Source organism: Lepidochelys kempii, chromosome 4, assembly GCF_965140265.1.
Source record: "Lepidochelys kempii isolate rLepKem1 chromosome 4, rLepKem1.hap2, whole genome shotgun sequence".
In the NCBI taxonomy this organism is placed as follows: domain Eukaryota; kingdom Metazoa; phylum Chordata; order Testudines; family Cheloniidae; genus Lepidochelys; species Lepidochelys kempii.
Window position 1 is genome coordinate 26129227 of NC_133259.1, and position 25192 is coordinate 26154418.

At 41.2% G+C, this 25192-nt stretch overlaps 1 protein-coding gene across 8 annotated transcripts in view; it reads left to right on the forward strand.

The window, feature by feature from the left end:
• RAP1GDS1 (Rap1 GTPase-GDP dissociation stimulator 1) overlaps nt 1–25192 on the forward strand; it is a 160680-nt gene that overhangs the window by 118767 nt on the left and 16721 nt on the right. For 7 of the 8 annotated variants that reach the window (XM_073340755.1, XM_073340749.1, XM_073340753.1 and 4 more), the window contains 6 exons: nt 6559–6687; nt 10981–11106; nt 19847–19990; nt 20267–20398; nt 20927–21061; nt 22618–22743. In XM_073340755.1, coding sequence (XP_073196856.1) covers nt 6559–6687; nt 10981–11106; nt 19847–19990; nt 20267–20398; nt 20927–21061; nt 22618–22743 — 792 coding nt within the window. Of the gene's footprint in view, nt 1–6558; nt 6688–10980; nt 11107–19846; nt 19991–20266; nt 20399–20926; nt 21062–22617; nt 22744–23949; nt 25124–25192 lie in introns of those variants that run through there. The other variant, XM_073340756.1, reaches the window with a different exon arrangement.

Here is a 25192-nt window from a genome sequence, read left to right on the forward strand (position 1 = left end):
GTTTAGGGTTCCATCAGTAACATTGATTAGATCTTTAAGATTGTTGGAAATCCTATCCAGAATCCTGGCCTAACCTAAATTAATATTTTAATCTCAAATTCACAAAATAAAGTTCTTCAATTTGGGATATTCTCCCCAGATCCCATTCTTTGGCGTTACCATGTGTGTCATGTGAAGGACACGGAGCCATTGAAATTCAAGTTTTAGGTAGGTAATTGTTTACACTGGCGCATGTATTGATTGCCGTATATCTCCTTGTATCTGCATCTGTACCACACATGACTGTGCTTTTCCTCCTCATAGAACACGTAGGACTTGCTGTCACTGTGACTTCATGTAATACTGTCATACTTGAGTTGGTATGTGCTGTGGATAAATGTTAAGAGTAAGAAAAAGCCTTCAGGCTTTAAAAATTGTACTTCCTGTTAAGACAGATGGTTCAAATTTAATTCTGATGTAAGCCAACGGAACTTCAGCAGAAGTCAGGTTGTCTTACTCTATGGCTGAATTTAGCCCTGTATCTGTCACACATTGACAGAGTGTCTATTACTCTGGATCACACACTGGTGGAACTTTGGGTTGATGTTCCATGGGATGGTGTTCCATGAAGGAGGAGTGCTGGGCAGAGACGGGCTCCATCTTACGAAGAGAGGGAAGAGCATCTTTGCCAGCAGGCTGGCTAACCTAGTGAGGAGGGCTTTAAACTAGGTTCACCGGGGGAAGGAGACCAAAGCCCTGAGGTAAGTGGGAAAGCGGGATACCGGGAGGAAGCACAGGCAGGAATGTCTGTGAGGGGAGGGCTCCTGCCTCATACTGGGAATGAGGGGCGATCAACAGGTTATCTCAAGTGCTTATATACAAATGCACAAAGCTTTGGAAACAAGCAGGGAGAACTGGAGGTCCTGGTGATGTCAAGGAACTATGACGTGATTGGAATAACAGAGACTTGGTGGGATAACTCACATGACTGGAGTACTGTCATGGATGGTTATAAACTGTTCAGGAAGGACAGGCAGGGCAGAAAAGGTGGGGGAGTAGCACTGTATGTAAGGGAGCAGTATGACTGCTCAGAGCTCCGGTACGAAACTGTAGAAAAACCTGAGTGTCTCTGGATTAAGTTTAGAAGTGTGTGCAACAAGAGTGATGTAGTGGTGGGAGTCTGCTATAGACCACCGGACCAGGGGGATGAGGTAGATGAGGCTTTCTTCCGGCAACTCATGGAAGCTACTAGATCGCATGCCCTGATTCTCATGGGTGACTTTAATTTTCCTGATATCTGCTGGGAGAGCAATACAGCGGTGCATAGACAATCCAGGAAGTTTTTGGAAAGCGTAGGGGACAATTTCCTGGCACAAGTGCTAGAGGAGCCAACTAGGGGGGGCGCTTTTCTTGACCTGCTGCTCACAAACCGGGTAGAATTAGTGGGGGGAAGCAAAAGTGGATGGGAATCTGGGAGGCAGTGACCATGAATTGGTTCAGTTCAGGATCCTGACACAGGGAAGAAAGGTAAGCAGCAGGATACGGACCCTGGACTTCAGGAAAGCAGACTTCGACTCCCTCAGGGAACGGATGGCCAGGATCCCCTGGGGGACTAACTTGAAGGGGAAAGGAGTCCAGGAGAGCTGGCTGTATTTCAAGGAATCCCTGTTGAGGTTACAGGGACAAACCATCCCGATGAGTCGAAAGAATAGTAAATATGGCAGGCGACCAGCTTGGCTTAATAGTGAAATCCTAGCGGATCTTAAACATAAAAAAGAAGCTTACAAGAAGTGGAAGGTTGGACATATGACCAGGGAAGAGTATAAAAATATTGCTCGGGCATGTAGGAATGATATCAGGAGGGCCAAATCGCACCTGGAGCTGCAGCTAGCCAGAGATGTCAAGAGTAACAAGAAGAGTTTCTTCAGGTATGTTGGCAACAAGAAGAAAGCCAAGGAAAGTGGTGGGCCCCTTACTGAATGAGGGAGGCAACCTAGTGACAGAGGATGTGGAAAAAGCTAATGTACTCAATGCTTTTTTTGCCTCTGTCTTCACTAACAAGGTCAGCTCCCAGACTGCTGCACTGGGCATCACAAAATGGGGAAGAGATGGCCAGCCCTCTGTGGAGATAGAGGTGGTTAGGGACTATTTAGAAAAGCTGGATGTGCACAAGTCCATGGGGCCGGATGAGTTGCATCCGAGAGTGCTGAAGGAATTGGCGGCTGTGATTGCAGAGCCATTGGCCATTACCTTTGAAAACTCGTGGCGAACCGGGGAAGTCCCGGATGACTGGAAAAAGGCTAATGTAGTGCCAATCTTTAAAAAAGGGAAGAAGGAGGATCCTGGGAACTACAGGCCAGTCAGCCTCACCTCAGTCCCTGGAAAAATCATGGAGCAGGTCCTCAAAGAATCAATCCTGAAGCACTTGCATGAGAGGAAGGTGATCAGGAACAGCCAGCATGGATTCACCAAGGGAAGGTCATGCCTGACTAATCTAATCGCCTTTTATGATGAGATTACTGGTTCTGTGGATGAAGGGAAAGCAGTGGATGTATTGTTTCTTGACTTTAGCAAAGCTTTTGACACGGTCTCCCACAGTATTCTTGTCAGCAAGTTAAGGAAGTATGGGCTGGTTGAATGCACTATAAGGTGGGTAGAAAGCTGGCTAGATTGTCGGGCTCAACGGGTAGTGATCAATGGCTCCATGTCTAGTTGGCAGCCGGTATCAAGTGGAGTGCCCCAAGGGTCGGTCCTGGGGCCGGTTTTGTTCAATATCTTCATAAATGATCTGGAGGATGGTGTGGATTGCACTCTCAGCAAATTTGTGGATGATACTAAACTGGGAGGAGTGGTAGATACGCTGGAGGGGAGGGATAGGATACAGAAGGACCTAGACAAATTGGAGGATTGGGCCAAAAGAAATCTGATGAGGTTCAGTAAGGATAAGTGCAGGGTCCTGCACTTAGGATGGAAGAATCCAATGCACCGCTACAGACTAGGGACTGAATGGCTAGGCAGCAGTTCTGCGGAAAAGGACCTAGGGGTGACAGTGGATGAGAAGCTGGATATGAGTCAGCAGTGTGCCCTTGTTGCCAAGAAGGCCAATGGCATTTTGGGATGTATAAGTAGGGGCATAGCGAGCAGATCGAGGGACGTGATCGTTCCCCTCTATTTGACATTGGTGAGGCCTCATCTGGAGTACTGTGTCCAGTTTTGGGCCCCACACTATAAGAAGGATGTGGATAAATTGGAGAGAGTCCAGCGAAGGGCACCAAAAATGATTAGGGGTCTAGAACACATGACTTATGAGGAGAGGCTGAGGGAGCTGGGATTGTTTAGTCTGCGGAAGAGAAGAATGAGGGGGGATTTGATAGCTGCTTTCAACTACCTGAAAGGGGGTTCCAAAGAGGATGGCTCTAGACTGTTCTCAATGGTAGCAGATGACAGAACGAGGAGTAATGGTCTCAAGTTGCAGTGGGGGAGGTTTAGATTGGATATTCGGAAAAACTTTTTCACTAAGAGGGTGGTGAAACACTGGAATGCGTTACCTAGGGAGGTGGTAGAATCTCCTTCCTTAGAGGTTTTTAAGGTCAGGCTTGACAAAGCCCTGGCTGGGATGATTTAACTGGGAATTGGTCCTGCTTTGAGCAGGGGGTTGGACTAGATGACCTTCTGGGGTCCCTTCCAACCCTGATATTCTATGATTCTATGATTCTATGTTTCTGAATTATCCAGTCTGTGTTCATCAGCAGAAGAGCCTCAGTGTTGCTGTTGCTTGGCATTATTGCGCTTAATTACTGATCTGAAGACTGAACCACTTTTAGGTTTCAAAAGTCTCTGGAACTAAGAAGTGATCCAGGGCTTTTGTCAAAGGAGAAGTTGAGCGTTCTTTTCTTCAGCTATTGTACCTCTCCCTCATCATCCCAGAGCATCAACTAGAGACTTAAATTCAGTTAAGAGAATCTTCTTCTCAAAGGTATCCCCTGAACATGAGCATCAACAACTCACCTTCAATTTCATTTTCTTCAGGGATCCCACTCACAAATTCAAGAAAAAGCATTTTCCTAAATTTAGGCACATTAGAGCCTGGCCTTCTAGTGCCAGCAGGGACAACTTCATATTCTTAACAGTCACAGAACTAAATGGAATCTCAGAAAATTAGAGATTCTACAGCAGGCCCAGCCTTAATTACAAGCAAGGCAAGGGAGATGCTTGAATCCCATGCATTCTCTGCAATTCACAAGCTAATCCTATATTGCTCTGTGGCAAAGGAGAAAACCCTCTGCACAAATTCCAGCTGAGAACAACATCTATGCTTGAATTTCCTCCCTACTGACAGTTTAGGGCCACATAAATTATAAGGACATCCCTGTTTTTAGTTGAGCCAGCCTCCTACTCCGCGGGAGCAGAATTTGGTACTGAATCAGATACAAGGCCTACTTTTTCAGTCCATACGTAAGTAGTGTCTTTGGTCCCATGCTCTTATTGTGTTTCCTTACTGGTCATCCCAACTGCCGATAATGTCAGTCAGCTGGAAGGCCTGCTGAAAGATGTATTTCTTAGTCTTCCATAAAAATAAATTAGTCCTCAGGATGCCCATTTCCTCCCAAAGGATTTATCCAGTCCTTTCCACTTTGTCTTTTTTCCTCAGACACTGAGTACCCAGGGGAGAATAGATTGTCACTTTCCCCCCTGTTCTTCAACCCTTCCTTCCTTCAGGGATAATGACTTAGAATCTTCAAAGAGTAGGAATCTGTGGAGGATAATCCCAAATTAAGGAGAACAACAGGTTATTTACCAGTAACAGGAGTTCTCCTCTTGGCTCATTTCCCCCACAGATCCCTTCTGTCCCACCTGCCTCTCTATTGAGAGCTACAGTCAGCTTGCAGTGGAACCGAAGGAGGGTGCGATAGTGACACACTCGTAGTCTGGAGGTAAAATGACATTCAATGCATGCGCTAGTGCATATGTTTACTTACCTGAAATTTGACAATTTCAACAGCTCTGTAATGTGTGAGGTGGTGCTCTCACATATGCCTAAAGAGAACCCGGCTCTTTGGAACAGATAACCCAATAAAAGAAATTCAGTTACTGGTAAGTAACACAATTTTATTTGATTTAAGATGCTGAGCCACAATTATAATGATTCCTGATCACCTTCATTAATCTGTAACAGGTGAAGTGGCCATCTGCTTATTTTGTGCACATGATTATTGATTATTATAATTAACAAACTAATATTTTATCCTGAAGAGAGAAACTGTGAATGCAAATTCCAGGAAATTAATTAATAACTTTTGTTATGTGAGAATTATAAATAGCTTTTCTTTTAAAGATTGTGCTGATTTTCAAATTCTAACTCAGAATGTGAGAGAGAGCACCACATCTGCTAGGCTCAAAATTTGACCAATATTTTTGAGCTGTTTGTAAAATCTATGCAATTCTTTATGTACTTCATTCTGCTCTTGTAGAAATAAAATCTCCAACTGATTTTGGTTGTGCAGAATCAGGTCCAAATTAAAGAGAAACCTAATTCACTTCAGTGGGCTTTGAATCAAGCCCTTTAAAAAAACAGTCCATTATATACCTAAATGTCTTAGAAATCAAAAGTTTCAGGGAAATTGCCAACTAGCATATGGTATGTCCATGTTTACTTCATTCTATTCAACTGTGAAACAAATATGTTTTTCTCTTCTTTGCTGTGTGATAAAACATTTAACAGAAAAAAATGTTATAAATAATCAGTTTTTTAATTTAAAAAGTCATGTTCTTCCTAACTATCATAAAGCATCTTTCTGTTTGCAGACATCTAGGAGTATTAACTTCCTTATCTGTAAATACTGTAAACTTCCATTCTTGGAAAGGGATTTTATTGCTATGGCTTTAAAGGACTTTTCTCCAACTTCCATGTTTTTGTCTTTATTAAACTTTCTTTTTTCTCAAGCTCCTCATAGTCTACATTGTGACTTCATGTATTTATATAGCTTTTCATGTATATTTCAATGGCTATGTATATTCATTCTTCCCCCCCCACACACACACACATACATTTTAAGAGAGAGTGCTATTTAGAAACATTGGCCTGATTCTGATTTCAGATTTTACACTTAGGTAACTCTGTTGACTTCAGTGGAATAAACTTCTGATATACACTGGTGTAAGTGGGCTCCAAATCAAGCCTAATATATATTTAGAGCCTTCTGAACTGTGTGAACTCATACTATTTTGTTTATTCAACTAAATTATTTTGGTCCCATTCCTGCCATGGGAGATGCATACAAAACTTTCAATAATTTGACATGTAGGGCATACCCTCTGGCCAGATCAAAGAGGGAATTTTGGGGAGTGTATCCCGTGCCCAGATAAAGAAGGTGTTGGATCTATATCCCATGGTTGGATCAGCTCTAAAACAGAAGAGTAGATAGGATAGGTATTTAAATTTTGCTAAGCTTAGAAGTTGCGTGTGTGATATTTTAATGACTTTTCCAGCATTAATGTGAAAAATATGTTTGTGTTTCAAAGGAGATCAGTACTGCAAACAGAAATGCTAACTTGTCATTGTATTTTCTTTTTGTATAGATACCCTGCAATCTCAACTTATCAATATGGGCGTTATCCCTACGTTAGTGAAATTGTTGGGCGTTCATTGCCAAAATGCAGCTCTGACTGAAATGTGCCTTGTTGCATTTGGCAATTTAGCAGAACTTGGTAAGTCCAGGATCGTAACCCCAAACTACTGTCAAATTGTTTAACAAAGATGTTTTATTGTTTTAAGATTAAACCAATTAATTTTAACTGCATTTTTCAGTCCTCTAAATGTATGTAAAATAAAAAGCTTGGGAGCTCTGCTTATTGTCTCTTTAGAATTTATAGCTGGTTGTCTGCCTTTGTAAACTAACTTAAATTCATCTGGGTACTTACTACAACTAACAGTTTATGTTAAAGGTATTTAATGGAATGATGTGTATTTTAAATTATCTAGGTTTCTCTCCTTGAATATTGTTACTTAGTGTGAACCTGTGGCAAAGGGCCAAATTCAGACCCTGTTCAATTCCACTTAAAGTTAAATGAGGGATGAATTTGGCTCAAGGAAACATTCCCCAAATGGGAATGGGGACAGACTCGATTCATAAACTTTTCTCTCACCAGTAAGAGTATATACCGTTAAAAATGTCCTAGGCTACATACTTGCATTTATAAATAATTACAAATGAGAAGAAAGAGTTGATGTCAGCTTGGCAGGTGAAATCACAACTGCATTTTAGAAAACGCATGTAAAATTTGATCAGATCACATTTTGGTCAGCTCTGTGGCCCAAATTCTGCTCTGATTCACCTGTACAATACCATCGCTTTCAATAGCATTGCATGGAGTGTAAACCAGCACAGCATTTGGCTCTATATTTTATTATTCATTCATTGTCTGTTGGTGATATTGTAGAATATCAGTTGAGTTCCAGGCATTTTAAGAACTGGTGCCCAAATTCTGTCCTGATGCAAAAAAAATCACCTGCACATGTAGCCCTGTGATTTTTGTTTGCTAAGGGATATAGCAGTATTCCAAGAAACCGTTATAAAATTGCAACGCTGAAAAGCTGGATGGTTTGAGATATTAACAATAGATTATATGGGGGGTTTTATTTTCAGACCAAGGCAAAATAATTGGAAGTTGCTAGCATCTGATAGCCATTTGGTGGCCTGAAATTATTAGATAGCTCATAGATTCATAGGGTTGAAGGCAAGAGAGACCATTATGATCAGCTAGTCTAACCATGTATACAACACAGGCCATAATGTGTCACCCAGTAATTCCTGCATCAAGCCCAGTGTATTAGTTTCAGAACTGCTTCTGGTGGACAAGTTTCCATATAACAACAAAAGAGCTATCATACTTGACACTAATGGCAAATATTAAATTGTAAATTCTTCAGGCAGGAATCATGTCTTTATATGAGTGTACGTTACACAGCACACATGGGCCCCAATTTTTACTGAGGACTTTCAGTACTAGCCCAATACAAATAAATAAATAATAGCATTAATTATTAATAATCTTTGCTAGTCTCTCCACTGATGTCCCCAGGGCTGAATGAACAAAGAGACTGAACTATTCTCCCATCCTCAGAGGTGGTCTAGGTTTTTCAGATAAGGGTTGAGACACTGTGGCAGAACCATACAAAGGAAACTTGCTTGAGTGCTACTCTTGCTGTACCTGCACAATGAATGAATATGTTGAGTACAATCTTCAGGTCTTTATAGGTATTTATACACTGCAATAAAAGATCCCACGGTAAGGCCATGGACCTTCAGGGTTGTGTTGGAACCCGTGAGGTGGGTGAGCATCTCAGAGCCCGGGTTCCAGCCCACGCCTGAATGTCTACACTGCAATTTTTAGCCCTGCAGCCCAAGCAATGTGAGCCAGAGTCAGCTGGCCCAGGCTCTGGGACTCAGTGACACAGGTTTTCTATCATAATATAGACATACCCTCACAGTTTGGCAATAAATTAATGTAACTTTTAATAATTTAATCCCATATCAGAATTGCACTAGAAAGTCTTATGATAACTTTAATACTTCAATTTTGCTTTGTAACCATAGGATCTTATTCTTTGGTCCTTACCTCTCAATAATATAAAGGAGACCCTGCATAATACAATTAACTCCCTTGTTTAGCATTATGTAAAACTCCCATTCTGCTGTGTTAAAGTAGAGCACAAGCCTAGTAAAAAAGGGTGGAGATAGGGTAAAAATAGGTGTTACTAATTTACCAATTTATTTGTAGGCATAAGTGGGGTGGTGGGAGTGGTACAGTGGTTCACTGAACTCAGGTAAGTTAGGCTGCCTCAGAATTAGGCAGCTCGCTCGTTTCCTCATGGAATGAGAGGCATTAAACTTGCCCTACTCTAAGAAAGCACACCCGAATTCTGAAGTGCCACACTTTTTTAAAACAACCTCTCTCTTTGTCAGATGTGTAAATACTATCATTTTCATTTAAAAAGCTGAGGCTGGTTTTGTGGCCTTTATGGAAATTTAGCTCTAAGTGAGTAATTGTGAAGCTATAAGCCCTAAAATGTTTTTCCTCTTAAAATTCCTCAACATGAGCAAAGGGAAAAGGAGACCGTGTCAAGAACTGGGAAGTAGCTCCCTTTTCTGTGGACACATGGAAAATCCTGTTGAGGGGAATTGCTGCAATACTGCAGCATGGACCTGATCCAAAGCCCACTGAAGTCAATGAGCCATATGGCTTCTTACGTAGCTGCAGCTGCACATCTAGAGACTGGAAGAAAGCTGCTTGAGACAGTCGTCCAAGTGGAAGCATTTTAGATTGGGGCACCTTTCACTGCAAAACCCAAATATGGCTATCAGAAAACACCTTCTGTTCTTACAAAGAGTCAGAGAGTAACCCCAAGAGAGTGTTTCACTCAGGTCAGATACAAAACCTATGCAATAGAATTAGTCTCTAGGATAGTTTTAAAAATGAAGAAGCCAGATTAAAGAATTAGGGAAATATACTTAAATGACAAATCATGCTGAGTTATAATTAATGAAGTTAAGGAGTTAAAAACCAGGCAAGCGAATACATGTTTTTATTTATTTATATTTTTGCAAGCATATGTGAGCTATAGCCTTGGCCCAGACAGTACTGTTTTGCTACTTCAGTGTTGGGATTTCTAAAAACTATCCTTGTGTACTTGATGACCCCATTAGAAGCCTCACAAGACGTTTGGAGGCAGAAATAGCTATTTCAGCACAGGAGATTTTGGGATCTAGAGTTTAGCGTGGTTTGGAAGGATCACACAATCGTGCAGCTCGTCTTTTAAGTATTTCTGCTCTCAAGGTCCTGATCATGCTTCCATTGAAGTCAATGGCAAAACTCTTACTGATTTCAGTGGGACATGAATGACCTCAAGAAATTCAATTTATGCTACTCTTTAGAGATATGAAGATACAGATCCATAGACAGAACTAACAGAGAAGTCGGTGTTTTCCTCTCCCCAGATTTTAGATTGTGGAGTCAGGTTCTGATCACAATTAAATGGATATAAATCCAGAATAATGTCATTGGCGTCAATGGAGTTATTCGAGATTTACACTGGTGTAACTAAGGTCAAAATCTGACCTTCCCCTTTTAAAATACTAAGATTGAAATCCATTGTAGAAGCCATTCTGTACCCAGGCATTTTAAGTGAAAAAAATATATAATTTGCATGCTGAGGCCCAGATCTTCATTTGAGAGTGCACAGCACAGTGTTGGGCAGAGGGTGCTTTCCAAATCCTAGGACAACAATGTGCTAATTAGAGCAGCCTGAAAGCTGCTGTAAATTATCCCATCTGCCAGTGGCCTCAGGGGACCATTACAGTAGCTGGGGATTGCTGGGACTCTGGTCAACACCAGCCACGTCCCCTTTACTACTGGACGCTGCAGCCAGAGGGCAGGAGTCACTATGTTGACTCTACACCACTGGGTGATCCTCCTGTGGCCAACTATGGTCCCTTTAGAACTGCGATGTGCAGGGGGTGTGGCTTAAAGCAGCCATAGCACAAGAGAGAATCTGACTTTGTGGCTTCAGCTGTGTAGATATTCCAAAGTAAATGCTACCAGCATGCAACCATGTAAATATTAATAATGTCCATACGACCCTTTATCTCGGCAATAGAAAATTCAGTACATGACGTATAATTTTTCTTTTTGGTCTGAAGGCAAACTCTCAGTTTATATCTTTGTAATTTTACTGTTGCTATGGATACCTTTATATTCTGCTGGTGCAAAAGTTTTAATAGCCTTGGACATAATTAATAATTCAGGTCAGTGCATTTTTCTTAAAGTCTTAGACATTTTTCTTTTCATTTAATGACAAGTGTAAGTATTGAAGTGTATTGCTCTTGTCTGTGAAAAGCAGTTAGCCCAATTAATCATTGTGTTGAATAAATCTGGTAATAAAGAGGAAAGAAAAGTTTGATTTGGTTTGTTTACACTCTGTTTGCCCTTTTTATTTCACAGAATCAAGCAAAGAGCAGTTTGCCTACACAAACATTGCTGAAGAGATTGTAAAACTATTCAAGAAACAAATAGAACATGACAAAAAAGAGATGATTTTTGAAGTTTTGGCTCCTCTGGCAGAAAATGGTGAGAAGTTGATCATCTTTTATTGCCATACAGTAATTTTCATTTTTTGCTTATTTGTACACCAGCTTTTCAAAAATAGCCAACTTGTCAGTAATTATTTCATACTTTACCTTGCTCAGCAATTTAACCTTTTCTGTGGAAGTCATATTAATTGAGCCATCTGATAGCAACTGGAGATGAAGAGTAATGTGAATATTGCCTAGCAGCCTAAGCATACAACTGGGTGTCACCAATTCCTGGGACATGGTCCCACCTCTATCATCAACTCCTTCTGTGTCTTTCTTGCCTCAGTTTCTCTGTATTTCAAACTGGAATATTAATACCAACTTTTGTATGTTACAGGGCTTTATGAGGATTATTAGGTTTGTGAAATGATTTAAATATAAATTTTTTCCTATAGTGGATTTATAAGTATTTCAATGTATAATTACATTTGTTCGAATATAGTATTATTGTCATACTTATTTTAATTATTTGATAAAATTATAAAGATCATGATCTAGTTACTACTAAGTAACTATTTAAATTGTGGCACTTTTTCAGGGTGTTACCCTCTTTACTTTACTCTTGGCCCTCTGCTTTAAACACCATCTTTTGGTTCAGAAGATTTGGATGAGACTTCTTTGGGAGCTTGTTATTGTCACCCCTTCGGTTAGCTGAAAGGATTTTCCTAAGCAACATAAGAGACTCCATTTCCCCTCAAGGGCTACATGACCTTCTTTCATAGTTGTGTAATCCTTGAGGAATGAAAGAACAGGGCTGATAACCAAACAGCTCTCCTAGATCATTACAACACAAGCAGGTGATTTCTTTTTCTTTTTCTTTTTTTTTTTAAACAACTGATATTTTGGTCATATTTATTATGAAAATTTTCTTGTATAAGGATATTTAAATTGTACAGCCAAAGATCAGGGCAGTCCATGAGATATAAAGTCTGGAAATGGCAGTATAATAGTTTAATCATAGAAAGCATAAAAAGGTAGGGCTGCAAAAGACCTTTGAGAGGTTATCTAGTCCAGTCCCCTGTGCTAAGGCAGGACCAAGTGTATCTAGACTGTCACTGGCAGGTGTTTGTTTAACCTGTGCTTAAAACCTACAATGATGGATTCCACAACCTCCTGGGAAGGCTATTACAGTGTTTAACTATCCACATAGTTAGAAAGTTTTTCCTAAAATCTAACCTAAATCTTCCTTGCCGCAGATTAGGCCCAGTATTTCTTGTCCTACCTCCAGTGAACATGGAGTATAATTAATCACCAACGTCTTTATTACAGCTATTAACACATTTGAAGACTTATCAGTTCCCCCCCCTTAGTCTTCTTTTATCAAGACTATCAGTTTTTTTAACCTTTCCTCATAGGTCAGATTTTTGAACTTTTTATCATTTTTGTTTCTCTCCTCTGCAATTTCTTCAGTTTGTCCACATCTTTCCTGAAGTGTGGCGCCTAGAACTGGACACAGTACGCCAGCTGATGCCTCACCAGTGCCGAGTAGAATGAAACAATTATCTCCCATGCCTTAATACACCCCAGAATGATATTAGCCTTTTTAGTAACTGAATCACATTATTCATTCATATTTACTTTGTGATCCACTATCACTCTCTTATCCTTTTCAGCAGTACTGCTGCCTAGTTATTCCCCATTTTGTAGTTGTGCATTTGATAGTTTCTTCCTAAGCGTATGTGTTGCACTTGTCTTTATTGAATTGCATCTTGTTGAATTTGTCAAGGCCATTTTGAATTCTAATGCTGTCTTCTTACAAAGTTCTTACAACCTCTCCCAGTTTGAAATCATCTGCAGATTTTATAAGCATGCTTTTACTCCATTATCCACATCATTAATGGAAATATTGAATAGTACCAGATCCAAAACAGACCCCTTTGGGACCTCAGTAGTATGTCCCCCCAATTTGACAGCAAACCATCCATAACTACTCCTTGAATATGGTCTTTCAACCAGTTTTGAACCCACTTTATAGTAATTTAATCTAGATCACATTTCCCTAGTTTGCTTGTGAGAATGGCACGTGGGACTGTGTCAAAAACTTTACTGTACTCCAGATATATCAAATCTACAGCTCCCCCCCATACCCCATCCAGTAGGCCAGTAACCCTATTGAAGAAAATTGGGTTGGTTTGACAAGAATTGTTCTGTATAAATCCAGATTGGCTATTATTTATTAGCACCTATTATCCTCTAGGTGCTTACAAATTGATTGCTTAGTAATTTGTTCCAGTATCTTTTCAGGTATCAAAATTAAGCTGACTAGGCTATAATTCCTGGAGTCGTCTTTTTTTTCTTTTTAAAGATGGGTACGGTGTTTGCCCTTCTCCACTCCCCCGGGATCTCACCCATCCTCCAGCAGTTCTAAAAGAGAATCGCTAACAAACAGTTCTGAGATTGCTTCAGCCAGTTCCTTAAGTTCCCTTGGGTGCATTTCATCAGCCGTGCTGACTTGAATACTTATCTAAATATTCTTTAACTTGTTGTTTTCCTATTTTGGCTTGTGTTCTTTCCCCCTTGTAGTTAATATTCCTTATGTTAATACATTCGTCTCAGGAGACTGGAGTTCAAATTCTGTTTTGGTTGTAAATACAAAAGAGTTGTTCAGGATCAGCTTACTCCCTTCTGAACGTGCCTGCATCCCTAGGAAAATTCAGCACAGTTTGTATGATTTAACATCTGTGCTTGAGTGGAGCCTAGGGATGAGGTATCAGGTGGAGTAGGTGAGGACCGAGCTGTGAGGCAGATCTGTGTTCGGAGGATCACTCAGTACCTGCCCACTGCATGCATAGCTCTAGCCAGTGCTACTATTCATGAGTGACAAATGTATGCCCCCACACACTTCTTGTTTAGAAAGGAAAAAAATCTTGAGAGAATCTTGTGCTCTTTCCCATGTTTGGGGACAACTTCTTTCCCAGATTACACCCTGTGCCACCCTGTTTACTAGTGGGTTTCACAGGATGTAAATCAAAGCAAAATGTGGGTCTTTATTTTCCAAACATTAAGAAATGTGCATTTTTGCCAGAGACTGTCTTTTTTGTTACAAGCAATGGTTGAAATTTTTTTTTCCCTTTTTCAGTGTGACAGCAGAATTTGGTCTGCTGTTTTCATAAATGATACTTGTAATGCAGATACTTTAGTTTTTGTTCAAAGGCTGTGTTTTGCAGTCACAGTAAGACAGAGCAGGCTCTGTGCTGTTGAAAATAACATCCCTTCGTGCATGTTAGGAGGTAGTGTGCTAAGCATTTATGCCCCTCACTGTTAATTCAAGACACACTGATGTCTGTCACAACAGTGAGTCTGCCATCCTTGTATTGCTTAGCCGCATCTAAATGTGGTGGTGGGTAGTATGTCAGCGAGCTGAAACATTTAAATTAAGTACTTGCACAGTCAATCCATTTATTGAAAGGACCTGTGCAGTGGTTTCCAATTCTAATCACAACACACCTGCAACCTAGTATTCTGTATCCACGGAAACACCCTACTTTTTAAAGTAGCTCAGTACAAAAGTACCAATTTAAAACACTCCCAGCTGAACATTCCTGGGCCTGTCACATAAAGTTCACGCAAAGGTCAGTAGCTCCGCCAGAAACATTGAATTTTCACTCATGTAGCAAAACCTAGTGACTAAAGTAGAAGCATTACCTGGGGAGAGTCAGACCACTGATTCTTCAAGATAGGTGAAGCTGGCAGCTCCAGTCACCACCCCATGCCACAGTCCATTTCCAAATCTTATGAAAAGCAACCTCCAAAATCCCCAGAGCTTTAAAAAGACCTAAAACAATGGGCCAAGGTCATCACTGGTGTAACTCGTGATCTCAATTATTTATTTATTAATGTTCAGACTTTCCCATGGCACCAATGACTATTTTCCGAGCACCACAAAAACACTAACTGAAATATCCTCACAACACCTGTGAGACAGGAAAGTACTTGTTACCCCTGTTTTACCCATGGGAATGGAGAGTGACTGACTTCCCTGAGGTCACATTAGGAAGACTTGTAGAGCTAGGAGCAGACCCCAGATCCCACTTCAATGCCTTAACAAGATCATCCTTCCTCTCCCTTAAGCCTCATTGATTTCAATAAGAGAGCAGAATTCAGCCTAGTAATTTCTGCAAAAAGAACAGGCATACTTGTGGCACCTTGGAGGCTAACAAATTTATTGGAGCATAAACTTTTGAAGGATTCTGCGTGGACTCCTCCTGAAGGTCGAAACAACAGATTAGACTTCTATGTAGATTGCTTCCGGCGACGTGCACGGGCTGAAATTGTGGAAAATCAGCATCACTTGCCCCATAACCTCAGCCGTGCTGAACACAACACCATCAACAGCCTCAGCCGATGAAGTGAGCTGTAGCTCACAAAAGCTGATGCTCAAATAAATTTGTTAGTCTCTAAGGTGCCACAAGTCCTCCTTTTCTTTTTGAGGAACAACTCTGACATCATAATCAAAAAGGCTGACAAAGGAGGTGCTGTCATCATCGTGAATAAGTTGGAATATGAACAAGAGGCTGCTATGCAGCTCTCTAACTCCATATTCTACAGGCCATTAAGCTCTGATCCCACTGATGGTTTCCAAAAGAAACTACACTATCTGCTCAAGAAACTCCCTGAAAAAGCACAGGAACAGATCTGTGCAGACACATGCCTAGAACCCCAACCAGGGGTATTCTATCTGCTACCCAAGATCCATAAACCTGGAAAACCTGGACACCCCATCATCTCAGGCATTGGCACCCTGATAGCAGGATTGTCCGGCTATACGGACTCTCTCCTCAGGCCCTACGCTACCAGCACTTCCAGCTATCTTTGAGACACCACTGACTTCCTGAGGAAACTACAATCCATCGGTGATCTTCCTGAAAACACCATCCTGGCCACTCTGGATGTAGAAGCCCTCTACACCAACATTCCACACAAAGATGGACTACAGGCTGTCAGAAACAGTATCCCCAATAATGTCACAGCAAACCTGGTGGCTGACCTTTGTGACTTTGTCCTCACCCACAATTATTTCACATTTGAGGACAATGTATACCTTCAAATCAGCGGCACTGCTATCGGTACCCGCATGGCCCCAGAGTAATGTGAACATTTTTATGGCTGACTTAGAACAACACTTCCTTAGCTCTCGTCCCCCAATGCCCCTACTCTACTTGCGCTACATTGATGAAATCTTCATCATCTGGACCCATGGAAAAGAAGCCCTTGAGGAATTCCACCATGATTTCAACAATTTTCATCCCACCATCAACTTCAGCCTAGACCAATCCACACAAGCGGTCCATTTCCTGGACACTACCATGCTAATAAGCGATGGTCACATAAACACCACCCTATAACGGAAACCTACTGACCACTATACTTACCTACATGCCTCCAGCTTCTATTCAGGCCACACCACACGATCCACTGTCTACAGCCAAGCTCTAAGATACAACCGCCTTTGCTCCAATCCCTCAGACAGAGACAAAGACCTACAAGATCTCTATTAAGCATTCTTAAAACTACAATACCCACCTGCTGAAGTGAAAAAACAGAGTGACAGAGCCAGAAGAGTACCCAGAAGTCACCTACTACAGGACAGGCCCAACAAAGAAAATAACAGAACGCCACTAGCTGTCACCTTCAGCCCCCAAATAAAACCTCTCCAGCGCATCATCAAAGATTTACAACCAATCCTGAAAAATGATCCCTCACTCTCACAGATCTTGGGAGACAGACCAGTCCTCGCTTCCAGACAGCCCCCCAACCTGAAGCAAATACTCTCCAGCAACCACACAACAAAAACACTTACCTAGGAACCTATCCTTGCAACAAAGCCTGATGCCAACTCTGTCCACATATTTATTCAAGTGACACCATCATAGGACCTAATCACATTAGCCACGCCATCAGGGGATCGTTTACCTGCACATCTATCAATGTGATCTATGCCATCATGTGCCAGCAGTGCCCCTCTTCCATGTATATTGGCCAAACCGGACAGTATCTACACAAAAGAATAAATGGACACAAATCTGACATCAGGAATCATAACATTCAAAAACGGGTAGGAGAACACTTCAACCTCTCTGGCCACTCAGTAAAAGATTTAAGGGTGGCAATTTTGCAACAGAAAAGCTTCAAAAACAGACTCCAACGAGAAACTGCTGAGGTTGAAGTAATATGCAAACTAGATACCATTAACTTGGGTTTGAATTGAGACTGGGAGTGGCTGGGTCATTACACATATTGAATCTATTTCCCTAAGTTAAGTATCCTCACTCACCTTCTTGTCAACTATCTAAATGGGCCATCTTGATTATCACGACAAAAGTTTTTTTGCTCCTGCTGATAATAGCTCATCTTAACCTCTTACACTTTGTATGGAAACTTCAAACGTCTCTGTATGTGTGTGTTATATATCTTCTTACTATATGTTCCATTCTATGTATCTGATGAAGTGGGCTGTAGCCCACGAAAGCTTAAGCTCTAATAAATTTGTTAGTCTCTAAGGTGCCACAAGTACTCCTGTTCTTTTTGCGGATACAGACTAACACGGCTGATACTCAAACTAGTAATTTCTGATTATCCATGAGCAAGGAACAAAACTCCCTCCCAATTCAACAACCGGAAGTTGGCCTTGGCCCTGCTCTTGCTGCAGTCAAATACCCTTAGATGTAATAGGCAAAATCCTGGCTCCACCAAAGTCAATGAGAGTTTTGCCATTGACTACAGTGGAGCCAGGATTTCACCCTGTGATATTATATATACACGCACGCACCTACCTCCCATTAAAGTCAGTGGGGTTTCTGCATTGAAAGACAAGAACAGAGCCTCACGTTTTGTTCTGAAATTTTAGCACTGAAACTTGCTGTCCAAGGCCCATGGGAAGCCTAATGCAGCATAACCTGTGTGATTCTGCCCCCTGAGGTGGGAGGTCAGCATGCAAGGATCCTCCACAGGGGATTCATACCCTTGAAAATCATGGTGTACAGTTCCAAGGGGGCTCCAGGGCCAATGTGGTGAGAAGATTTGAGGGCAAGCCAGAGCAACAGCAGAGCTGGTGGATCTGTGACTACATAGATCTGCTGAGCCAAGTATACTTGCTGTTAGGGGGTGAAGGCAGTCACAGCAGCTTGAGCACTGCAGCCCTGAGTCTGGAGAAGTAGCTCGGTGGGATTCCTTCTTCTGCAGACATCCCCGCACACAGCCTTGGATTCTGACACAGAGACAGAAGCAAGCAAATTCCAAAGTAAGAGGTTTAACCACAGCTCACTCTGTTGTGCCTGGCTATGGGAAGGGATCTCAGTACATTTTAATAATTATTATTTATTATTTTTATTGCAATAGCATTTAGGAGCCCCAGTCATAGATCAGAATCCGACCGTGCGAGGGGCTGCCCCAAAGAGCTTACTTACACTCATATATGGAGTACTGCATACAGTGTAAGATGGGACCTGAGGAGAGTGCAATGAGCAGGACTTCCAGCTTCCTCACTTTTCCTGGATGACGCTCAGAAAGCTACAGTTTAGTGAGTCTCTTCCCTTCCTTGTTAGTCAGGACGTCTTCAGAATTTTAAAATATCTTCCAAGCTCTTTTCATAAAGAGAGATTATGCCTTGGACTCTGCACCCAAACAAGGGAGTAAGAACTCCCCTTACACTCCTACATGGTCTGCTCAGACCTTGTGTCTGGGCGCATAGGAGTGAGCTGCATGCCTACTTACTCCCCACCCATGGAGAAGGTGCACAGGAAGCAGGTGAAATTAGCTAGCCAGCACTGCTGAGCTGACCTGGGGGTATTGGCTAGTGGCAAACTACTGCCCCGTGGAGTGCAAGGAGAAACATGGGGCATAGCTGTAATTCAGGTGTCTCCAAGTCACAAAGCCTACTGATGCAATGTAGACACCACCCTTTACTTAGAACTGTGCCTAAAAGCCACAAATCTAGCCTTTACATAGTAAATGCTTGGGGTCAGGGACAGACTGCAGTGTTATCTAGTGTCTGGCACAACAGCCTGGCCTTTGGGTGTAACTCTGAACATAAATATTAACTAATCATAGAAGAGAATAGTAGACGATGGCTAGAGAAAGATATGATGATGCCTTGCAGAGCTTGCGAGCATCCCTTGAAAATACAGTTGGTGGACCACATCGAACCAAATAGATCTTTTAGTGTGTGTCCGCAAGTTATTTACATTGTGTTGATCTGATTGTCTTATTTATCATTCAATATTTGTCTGTGGTTGGTATGAAATGCAGGGGGCATCTGCCACTGCTTTTCAAGTGTTTTTCACATCTCCAGATGAATTCAGTCTTTTTTAAAGCACTTTATATTTTTCTTTCTTACAAATTATCATGTTATTGAGAATACGGGCAGCAACATTATTATCTACCTATAAGGCAGAGCAGAAAATGCTTTTGGACACTGGGATCCCAGCTCTGCTCTCAGTTACATGAGTGCCACTAATTTGGCATCTGTAGAGTCTTTCTGATGTAACAAACAGAATTTGGCCCTGGCAATTAACATAACTTGAAACAAGAAAATAAATCTATAGTGTTTAGTCCTTTCAAGATCAGATTATTTTTACTGTGGCTGAGGCAGATGCTAAAGTAGATGACAGATGAAAGTCTGCTCCCCTTACTCCATATTTACGCAATATAGCGTGTGTGTGTGTGAGAGAGTGAGAGAGAGACAGACACCGTACTTCTATCATGCTCATGACTATTGTATTTGTGATATTTTTTAGATATCATTAAACTGCAGCTGGTTGAAGCGGGCCTGGTTGAGTGTCTACTTGAGATTGTCCAGAAGACTGTAGACAGTGACAAAGAGGATGACATAGCTGAGCTTAAAACAGCCTCTGATCTTATGGTTTTACTACTACTCGGAGGTGAGTACAGTATCTTTGTATATTTTGCAAAGCAGAAGAGGGTACCTATGTCACATTTTACCGTTTAATTTTACTTTTAATCTATAAAACACATTTTAAAAATTATTTTAAGGACTTGCTAGCTAGTTATTCAGTGGGCTAGATTTTGCACTCTTACACCACTGTAAATCTAGAGTAATTCTAGTGAAGTCAGTAGAGTTACACAGATATAACAGAGGGAAGAATTTGAACTAACATTTCTTTTGCGTGTTGATTTTCTACACTTTTTGCCTCAAGATGAATCCATGCAAAAGTTATTTGAAGGAGGAAAAGGCAGCGTCTTCCAAAGGGTGCTTTCATGGATTCCTTCCAATAACCATCAGCTACAGCTTGCAGGAGCACTGGCTATTGCAAATTTTGCAAGAAATGGTAAGAATATGCTATCACAGCTTATGTTTGCCTTTTTGTACCCTTTCAATGTGCTGTTTCTACATAGCTATGAATCAAGCCTGTGTTGTGGTGGGATTTTTTAATTTGGTTTAGGATAGCATCGGTAGTTTTGAACACCTTTGCAGGATTTCTGAAAGATGTTAACCCTGCTTTTAGAATTCTGTTTTTTCAACATTGAAGATTCAGACACATTACTAAAGAATCATTATCACTTTTTTAGGAATTTTTCAACTCTAGTAAATCCTACCTCAATCAGCACTTTTCAAATATATATTTGTATTATGCTATTGGAGTTTTCAATTTTTACCTTCTTCTCTATTTCCCATTCCTTTATTGTAAATGCGTAATTGTTCCTGTAATTGAAGTTGACAATGGTGGTCAGATGCTACACTTTACCTGAACTGTAAAATTTGGAAGAGGGGGAAATTACACTTTCGTAGTGAGAAGCTCTTGTACGCATTTAAGATTGATTGTGAGCATACAAGTGACTCATCTTATCTTGTGCAGATGGAAACTGCATCCATATGGTGGATAATGGGATAGTTCAAAAGCTGATGGATCTACTAGACAGACATGTGGAAGATGGAAATGTAACTGTGCAGCATGCAGCATTGAGTGCACTCAGAAACCTGGCTATTCCTGGTAAGGCTTACGTCGCACTGCTAATCTCTCAGGGTGAATTCTGGCTCCCACTGCAAAGCCCAGGGGAAACAATGTGCGGGATGGCATTGTCCCCATCCAACCTGGAGGCAGGCTAGGGAGCATCTGTGCAGCTAGGCCACAGCCACTTCTTCATCTTTTGGGAGGGTTTGGTGGCCAGGTCACAGACCCACTGCCTATGTTTCTGCCACTGTTGTCCCGCAATACATCCACCCTGCGCTCCCACGGAGAGAGCTGCTGTGCTGCCTGGCTCTGCAATATGCAGGAGGAGGCTGTGGAGACCTCAATGTCACTTCCCTTTGCTCTGCAACTGTTCTGCATCATTTTGGGCTCTCTCTGGCTTATGGGGGATCCTACCTAGGATTTCCATCGTAGCAGAGAGAGCTGTTCACTTCTCTGATATACCATATCTTGCTGTAATTTCTCAGAGCTTGCGTTAGAGAAGGCCTATCAGGACATTTGATCCATTAGGATTAGTTAACGTTTGTAATAGTCTTTGAAGGTAGTGGGCCAGCCAAGTCCTAAATACTCTCATTTTTAATCATTTGTATCAATTTTTGATCGCCTGAACATAAAAATTCACATAAAAGCCTAAGGAAATATATAATGAGTATATATAAAACCTATACTTTCCAATGACCTGAGCCAAAAATCATTCTTTTTGATCAGTTTACTCTTTTTACTGCATACATTTAATTTTGAAAAATATTAACTTCCCGAGACTGAACATTAATACCTACTAAATTCGCATACCTTTAAAAATGCTAGAGATCCATCTCCTGCTTACCTTATCCAGTCGAGTCGTCCCACTGACTTCAGTGGGCCAGCCTCCCATGAATATGTGCAGGATTGGTCTCAAACCAATATATAGAACCTTGGGAACCAAGGAATATCTGCCACAGCAGGGTACTTCCTGTTAAGTATTATTTAGAATATGAACTAATGTATCACTTTCATTAAGCATAGTATGGGGCAAACCCTGCCCCCTCCTCACCACTTGTGGAGAGCCTCATGGAGGTGGAATCAGTGTAGTCTCACCACATGGGATGAGACAGGATTTAGGAGGCTGCATAAGGAATGCTCACTCCCTGCAGGATATCCCACACTGCTCTTTGCACAGTGTACTGCGGCAGGGCAAGAGGTTCCCCCCACTAACCTGATCCTTCAGTACACAGCGTCTATTCCAAACCTTTAGGGTGGAATTGTCTCTCCAGAAGGTCTCTAACTCCTGCTCTCATAGTTATTGTCCATGTAGAGGACTCTGGCATTCAGCTGAGATAGTCAGGCTGAGCACTGGAAATTAGATTTATGCATAAGAACAAAACATTCAAATTCACATTGTGTCTAGGTAACCATAAAATAATGTATATAAAGTGTGTGTGTGCGTGCATGTGTGCTCACAATGTACACATTAGTATGCTATTTTTTGGTGTGCATAGAAAAGCTGCTCCTGGACTGTCTTGGAAATGACAGTCTCCAACTTTAAATGTATCATCAAAAATGATTTGTGAGATAATTTCTGTTCTTTATTTGTGTAGTTGTAAATAAGGCTAAGATGCTATCAGCTGGCGTTGCAGAAGCAGTACTTAAATTTCTCAGATCGGAGATGCCCCCGGTTCAATTCAAGCTGCTGGGAACGTTAAGAATGTTAATAGATGCACAAGGTAAAAATAAGCAGTTCTTCATGTTCTATGATTCTCTCTCTGGTATAATCTGTTAAGGCTCTTCTAGAAGAAAAATAGTTCTTTTTTTACTTAAGTGTTAGCACAATGAGAGAAACTTGATGGTAACACCCATTGTTTCATGTTCTCTATGTATATAAATCTCCCCACTGTATTTTCCACTGAATGCATCTGATGAAGTGAGCTGTAGCTCACGAAAGCTTATGCTCAAATAAATTTGTTAGTCTCTAAGGTGCCACAAGTCCTCCTTTTCTTTTTATGAGCTGATTTAAAAATTCTGGATTGACTACCATGGACAATCGGAACACGTTTCAGACACTTACTTACTTTTCTATTTCAGCATTCTTCTAAACTGGCACATTATGAATATATCTAACTGCAGGTGTTTTGACCTCATGTTGTGCTACTCAGTTCCCACTTTTCTGTACCTTCTCTGTATCTAGCACTCTTGAATGGGCTGATCCATTTAATAATTGATAAATTGCCATTTCAAACTGGATAAATGTCATGTAATTTGCAGCTATCACGTAGTGGCTAGAACTATCAAATAAAGTGGCAAACCACAGAAGGCTATAGAGAGTCTCTGTGACTCTTTGGTGTTTTCTTTAAATTCCAAGCATCTTTTTAAATTGCTATATCAAATAGCTTCCACCAACCCTCCACCACAGTTTCTGAATACTAGCCCTTGTAAAATTCACAAGGGTTTGTAAGTACAGTAGATGTCTGGTTTCCATTGTTGAATATTTACATCCTTTTACCCAATAGCAATGGATGATATAGAGGTATATTTATGAGTATACCACAGCAAATCTGTAACTAAAGTATAGGACAGCCTTACTAAACTGTACAATGGTAAACTACAATTCTGCCCTGAGTGTGGACTTGCTGATTTGCTCCTCGCTGCAGCACAGATTGGCAAGCTCTGGAAATCAGGTCATTAAGAGGGACATCAAACTACTTTGTGAGTCAATGTGAGGGACATCAAACTACTTTGTGACAGTGCTACATCACCTCTGCACCCAACCGTGGTACTCAGCACCATCCTGAGACAGGACAAGGGCACATAATGTGCTTCCCCATCTCTCTTCTAGCTGGCTCCTGCTCCCACTGATGCTGTTGGGGGACCAGGTTGTCCACTGTTCCCCAGGCCTTGTTAAAGGCTGCCATCTAGTTTCTTCACTCCTGCAGAGATGAACAGAACATGGAAGCCATTAGACCAATGCCACCTTCCCTTCAGAGGCAGCCCCACTTCCTCTGTACTTGTGTGTCCTGAGAACAGCCATCGAGGTGACAGCAGTGAAGGTAAAGATGGCTATCATGTTCTGTGCTGAGGGGAGATAGGACAGCTGCCAGTTCTGTTGCTCCTTTTTTTCCTTCCAGTGAGGGAGGGGCACGGCCCTATCATCTTCAGAACAGAGCCAGTGGTACCCACCTTTATTTTCACTTGTTCCCCTCAAAGGAGTGATGCAGGACTCTACATACTGAGAATATCAAATAGGAGAGGAGAGGCTATATTATCTTTGTATTTGGCATTTGTTTCAACACTACTGGAATACTGTGTCCAGTTCTAGTGTCCATGTTTCAAGAAGAATGTTGAAAAATTGGAGTGGGTGCAGAGAAGAGCCACAAGAATGATTAAGGGATGGGAAAACATGCCTTAGAGAGAGAGAGATTCAAGGAGCTCAATCTATTTAACTTGGCAGTGAAAAGGTTAAAGGGTGACTTGATCACAGTCTGTAAGTGGAACAGAAATCTGGTGATAGAGGATTCTTCATTCCCGTAGACAACAAGATCTAATGGCTGGAATTTGAAGCTATGCAGCTTCAGACTGGAAATAAAGGTGCATATTTTTAACAGTGAGGGAAGTTAGCTGTTGGAACAACTTACCGATGATTGTGGTGTATTCGCCGTCACTGGAAATTTTTAAATCAAGATTGGATGTTTTTCTCAAGAGATCTGCTCTAGTTCAGTCACAGCTATTGGATTTGAAGAAAGAATTAATTCAGGAAAGTCCTAGGGCCTGTTTAATGCAGGAGGTCAGCTAAATGATCACAATGGTCCTTCTGGCCTTAAAAATCCATAGATCTATGAATTGGCTTACTGGGAATGTGTCACCTTTTTTGTCTCTAGTATTCAATAATCCATAAACTGCAATGGTCAAAATATTTTAAATTTTAAAGTTTCATCCAGGAAAAAAGAAAAAAAAAATGTACCAGGAAAATATGTTGTGAAATTTTTTATGCAATTCACTCCCATCCCGATTTTTTACCAGTTTTACTCACTGATGCAAACTGGGACTTTCCCTCTATTAGCACAGAGTAACAAGATTCTTATTTACAATTTTTCTTCCTCTTAGAAACTTTCATGCATATATTTCTGACACATGCTGAAAAATGACAACCTTGTTTTATTTTGGCTTGTATCATATGTA